General features: G+C 43.5%; 1 protein-coding gene across 1 annotated transcript in view; it reads right to left on the reverse strand.

Moving 5' to 3' along the window:
* The window catches only part of LOC140547732 (uncharacterized), a 15,762-nt gene extending 13,157 nt beyond the window's left edge, over nt 1–2,605 (reverse strand). The window contains exons 1-9 of the mRNA XM_072670868.1: nt 2,447–2,605; nt 1,463–1,568; nt 1,244–1,365; nt 1,067–1,165; nt 794–990; nt 638–701; nt 495–557; nt 203–334; nt 40–87 (exon numbers count right to left, since the gene is read on the reverse strand). Of these exons, the coding sequence (XP_072526969.1) occupies nt 40–87; nt 203–334; nt 495–557; nt 638–701; nt 794–990; nt 1,067–1,165; nt 1,244–1,365; nt 1,463–1,568; nt 2,447–2,605 (990 nt within the window). The remainder of the gene's footprint in view (nt 1–39; nt 88–202; nt 335–494; nt 558–637; nt 702–793; nt 991–1,066; nt 1,166–1,243; nt 1,366–1,462; nt 1,569–2,446) is intronic.
* Between the last annotated feature and the right edge of the window lie 2,395 nt (nt 2,606–5,000).

The raw sequence follows: 5,000 nt of genomic DNA on the forward strand, positions 1-5,000 counted from the left end.
GTCCAGACCCACTGCAACTTAATAAAGCACTGCACTGACCTCCGTCTCTGAAGGCTGGACATTTTGGCCTGCAGATTCTGCCTGCATCTGATACAAGGGACATAACGGTATATGTATATATATATATATTTATATATATGTGTAATGTGGACGGGAATGCCGTGCAGTGTGTCCCGTGTTAAAACCCTTTACGGAGCTTCACCTTGCCTGCGGTCGTAGCCTTTGGCCTTTCTTCCTTTGGGTTTGGTTTTAAGGCACCGGGTGCTGCCCGGGCTTGAACAGTCCTGGGGGTTTTGCGGGCTCTTCCTTTCGGTTGGGCAGCCTTTGGGGCCTCCTAAAAGACAAAAATGCAAATAATTCAAAGCTACTTTTCTTTTTCGGAATCTATTTGTGGAATTTGTGGGTGTTCTTCAAGAAGAACAGTCCATCAAGCCCCCGGTCTTTCTGAACAGTACACCACATACATACAAAGCCCCTCATAAGACTCGGCAGACCTCTTTCTCAGTCAGCTGGGCCTTCAGCTGGGAGAGCTCCGTCCTTAGGGCTTCTATGTTTTCCTGATAAAAATTAAATAAATAAATAATTTTTTAATTTAATTATTTTCTGAATGTTCTGAACGTTACACTCCAGCTCTCACCTTGACTTCGCTGATGCGCCTCTGGCACACGTCCACCTCCATCCTCTCCAGCTCCTCTTTCCGTCTAGAAGACAAAGATCCAAAATGTGCTTCTCAAACCTACGACTGCACTGGAGTCTGAGTCGGATTTGGACTCGGACATGGCAGCTTTGGTACCTGATCTCCCGAGCTTCGGTCACCTCTCTCTCGAGGCGGCTGACTTCGGCAGATTCCTCGCGGATGGCGGCCTGCACGTCTCCCAGCCGGAGCTGCGAGAGCAGGGCCTTCTCGCCTAAACCCTCCAGCTGATCAGGAGGACGCGAGCGCAGGAGGACGTCCCGGCACAGCTCCAGCAGCAGCTCGCAGGACGGAGTCTGCGGGGTGGAGGAGAGCGTCAGAGATCAGGTCGGCCGCCTGCCGTTGCCAGCCTTGGAAGCGGGTGGCGCTCACCTTAGACAGCTCCGACTGTAGCTTGTCTCGGGCAGCGGCGGTCAGCTCCAACCTCGGGGTCTCCACCTTCAGCGTCTTCAGCAACTCGCTCAGCTCTTCCTGTAAAGGACAGGGCTGGATTAAGGCACCAGGCACCAGGGACCCGGCACCAGGCACCAGGCGCTGAACCGATCTTACCTGCAGACGCTGGAGCTGCTTCTGCTGCTTGGCCTGGTGGACGAACTCCCGGTCCGCGTCCGTCCACTGGTAGCCCTGCATGCCCTGGATGAAGGTGTCAGGGTCGGCGTCCTCCATCCTCGCTGGACACACCGGCGAAGACACGAGGACAACGGTCAGACACACGTACTGCGAGCGTTACACTGAGCTATTCACCGTCCTCTATTTACAGAGGAGCACCTGATGCTGCCGTGGTGCTGGACCTGCGGATGGACTGCCTCTCCTCCTTCACTGTAGGGCTCGGCACTGCATCCAGCCAGCTGGGGGCGCTGTCCTCTGTCGGCGTCTGAGGGAAAGGAGAAAATTGACCTATCGTGAATCTGCCAAGATTCCAGGATGAACGGACCAATAGAAATGCTCCAAAATGACCTGGATGAGTAGTGACTTCCCTGGCCAGCTCAAGCTGGTTGAGCTTGCTGACCAGTTTAGCTCTTGATCAGTATGACTGACCTGACCAAAATACAAAATAGTCAACCAGTATAACCAGCTTGACCAGGCTAGATCATCATCATTATGACCCAGCTTGACCACTAGACACCAGTATGACCAGCATGACCAATCCCAAAAGCAACATACACTAGCTCTTGGCCAGCATAGTCAACCAGTAGGACCAAACTGGTGGACCACAACATGGCCAATATGACCATAATGACCATGCTGGTTGACGGCCAGACCAAACTGGTCAACCACAGTGACCGGCTTGTCCAAACTCAACCAGTCCACCAGTATAACCAGTATAACCAGCTCGACACTGAAGTTGCTTGGTTTAGTCTGCTGGTTTATCTGTGGTCCACAAGCATGATCAACCCGACCAGGCTAGATCACCATTACGACCGAGCTTGACCAGTACACACCAGTATGACCAGTATGACCAGCATGAACATACGCTAGCTCTTGGCCAGCATAGTCAACCAGTAGGACCAAACTGGTGGACCACAGCATGGCCAATATGACCATCATGACCATGCTGGTTGACGGCCAGACCAAACTGGTCAACCACAGTGACCGGCTTGTCCAAACTCAACCAGTCCACCAGTATGACCAGCTGGACACTGCTGGTTTAGCTGTGGTACAAAAGCTGGTCTGTTTTGTTTGGAGGAGATTTGCTTGGAGTAGGACAGAAGTTTGTGGACACCACGCGGCTGAGAGCAGCGCTTCACCCACCTCTCCCGGAGTGTGTGCTTCATCCTTTATCGCGGGGTGTGTGTCTCCGCCGGGGGTCGGCTCTTTCCACGGGGTGGATGGGGGGGTCCTCTGCAGCTGGCGGCCGGCAGGGATGATGTTCAGCCGCTTGTTGTCTGCTTTCAGAGCCTCAGACTCCATCGCCTCTGACCGGGCGGCGTGTGGGGCTGGAGTGGCGGCCTGGGAGGAGAGGGCTGCTCAGGGCATGACCCTCAGGTGGCGGAGCCTGACTCTACGGGGTCCTGCTGGGGTGGACAGGCCTGAGGAAAACTTCACCGCGGGAGAAAGTCAGACACAGCCCTTCTGGGCTTTTTTTGGCGCAGTGGAAGCGGAGACGGCGCTCCTGTCCGCTAGATGGCGCCGGAGGACCGTAGTCTAAAACCAGTCTAATAATATTCTAATTTGCGTCGTTTTTTTTCTTTAATTTCTGCTTCTTTTTTTTTCTTTTAATTTATCTTTATTCTTTTTTCCCCTTGAATGTTTTTTTATATTTTTATTTTTATCGTTTATTTTTTTCTTTCCGTTTTTTCTTCATTTTCGAACTATTTTTTAAAAACATTTTTCATTCTCTTTTTTTCGTTATATTTTATCTTTATCATTTAAAAAAACTTTATTATCCCCCCCCCCCCCCATTTCCGCTGCGTCAGTTGCTTTGCTGTCACTGACAATAACAGTACCCTGAGTTCAGTCAGCACGCGCTGTATTGGATTTATACATGTTTCTTTGTTTGTTTGTTTGTTTGTTTACTTGTTTGTTTGTTTATTTGTGTGTTTACAGAGCCTTCTCGAATGCCTTCTTTGGTTAAGCTCGTCCAGAAAGTCGTAGTGTGTGGTATAAGTCACTATACGTCCACCAGGGGGCGCCCATGTCCACCAGTTTCTCCCTGACTGTGCTACTGGCCTACTGACCTACAGCTCGGGTCACTCAGGTGACGTGAAGAAACAGCGTCACAGTTTCAGACCTTATTTATTTATAGAAATAAATAAATTAAAAGTTCATATTTTATCTAATATTTGATCTATATCATATTTATATATTTTATTAAGCAAAAAAAATGGTATTATAATTATTATTTAAACACTACCCCCCCCCCCCAAAAAAAATATATATAGAATATTTATTTTATTTAGTAAAACATTTCCATATTTTTTTTTGTAAATATATTATTGAGGCAGATAAAAGCTTACTAGTTATGTTGGTCTTAATTTTTTAACCACTAAAGTGTAGTTTACACTACAATAAATGTCGTATTTCTTTAAATATTAAAAATATTTTTTGTAAAATAAATGACTTATATCTGGGTTTAATGGATCAGACATTTATTCTAGGTATTCATGTCTCCAAAAAAAAACAAAAACAAACCAAACACACACTGTATAAACAACATAAAAATTTGTTTCCATGTTTTTTGTAAATTTATTATTGATGTTTCCCTCAAAAGAAATGTATTTCATAGTATATTTAAATAAAATACTATATTAATGTTACAGCACAAAGTACAACAAACTAAATCCTACATAAATAACTATGATAAGAAAAAAGCTTGAATTACTAAAATAAATATTAATTCTGAATTGTTATTTGTAATATTTACTATTATTTTCTATTACTTACTTTTATTTGTTTTGTAAATATAGGATTATATTATTTTTATAGCACTATATATATATAATACATTATAGTTAATTAATGCAATTCAATAGTATTCATGTTTTATTTAGGAGCTTTATTCCATTTTTTTTACATAACAAAAATACATAAAATACATAAAATCTGCTGATTCAGCGCTGTGTGTGGAGGGTCTTTGGATGCTGAGGGGGATGCATCAGAACTGGTGGCTCCAGAGTCTCATCCAATCAGTTCCTGATGCAGTACCACCAACATCTGAAAGGTCAGCGGAGAAGGAAGGTCGTGGTAGCGCCGTCCCAAGCAGGCCCAAGCAGCATCTTAATTTTTTTATTTATATTTTCCATGAAACACCATTTTTTTTTTTACCTTTTTTGATAAATACATTACTGAAGTTTCCCCATTCTCCATAATTTTATACATACATTTTTCAACATAAAAGTACAGCACAAATACAAATAAATTAGACAAAATAAGTATTACTAAAATACACCTAAAGATTTTTTTTTTATGTATTAGCTTAGATATGTGAGTTTAGCCATCACTATCCAATAAACTACTACCCTGCCTGCAGGCGGCCTTTATTACATTTCAGTGACAGCCAGCCTAATATGTTAGTGGCGGATTTCAGTTCATTTGCGCTATCACCACAATACACTACTATTGTTGCCACCTACTGGAGTGGCTAAAAGATGACTAATCTTAATGTGTTGATGTTTACATGTATAGTTATTACATTACAAAAGTCCAATTATATATATATATATATATAATATATATATATATATATATATATATATATATGTGTGTGTGTGTGTGTGTTTGTATATATGTAAATAACTTATATTGTTACATTCCCAAGAACGACTATAATTAAGATGATAATCTACAGTAAATATTATAAGGGTAC

The sequence above is a fragment of the Salminus brasiliensis genome, chromosome 25 (genome assembly GCF_030463535.1).
Source record: "Salminus brasiliensis chromosome 25, fSalBra1.hap2, whole genome shotgun sequence".
In the NCBI taxonomy this organism is placed as follows: Eukaryota; Metazoa; Chordata; class Actinopteri; order Characiformes; family Bryconidae; genus Salminus; species Salminus brasiliensis.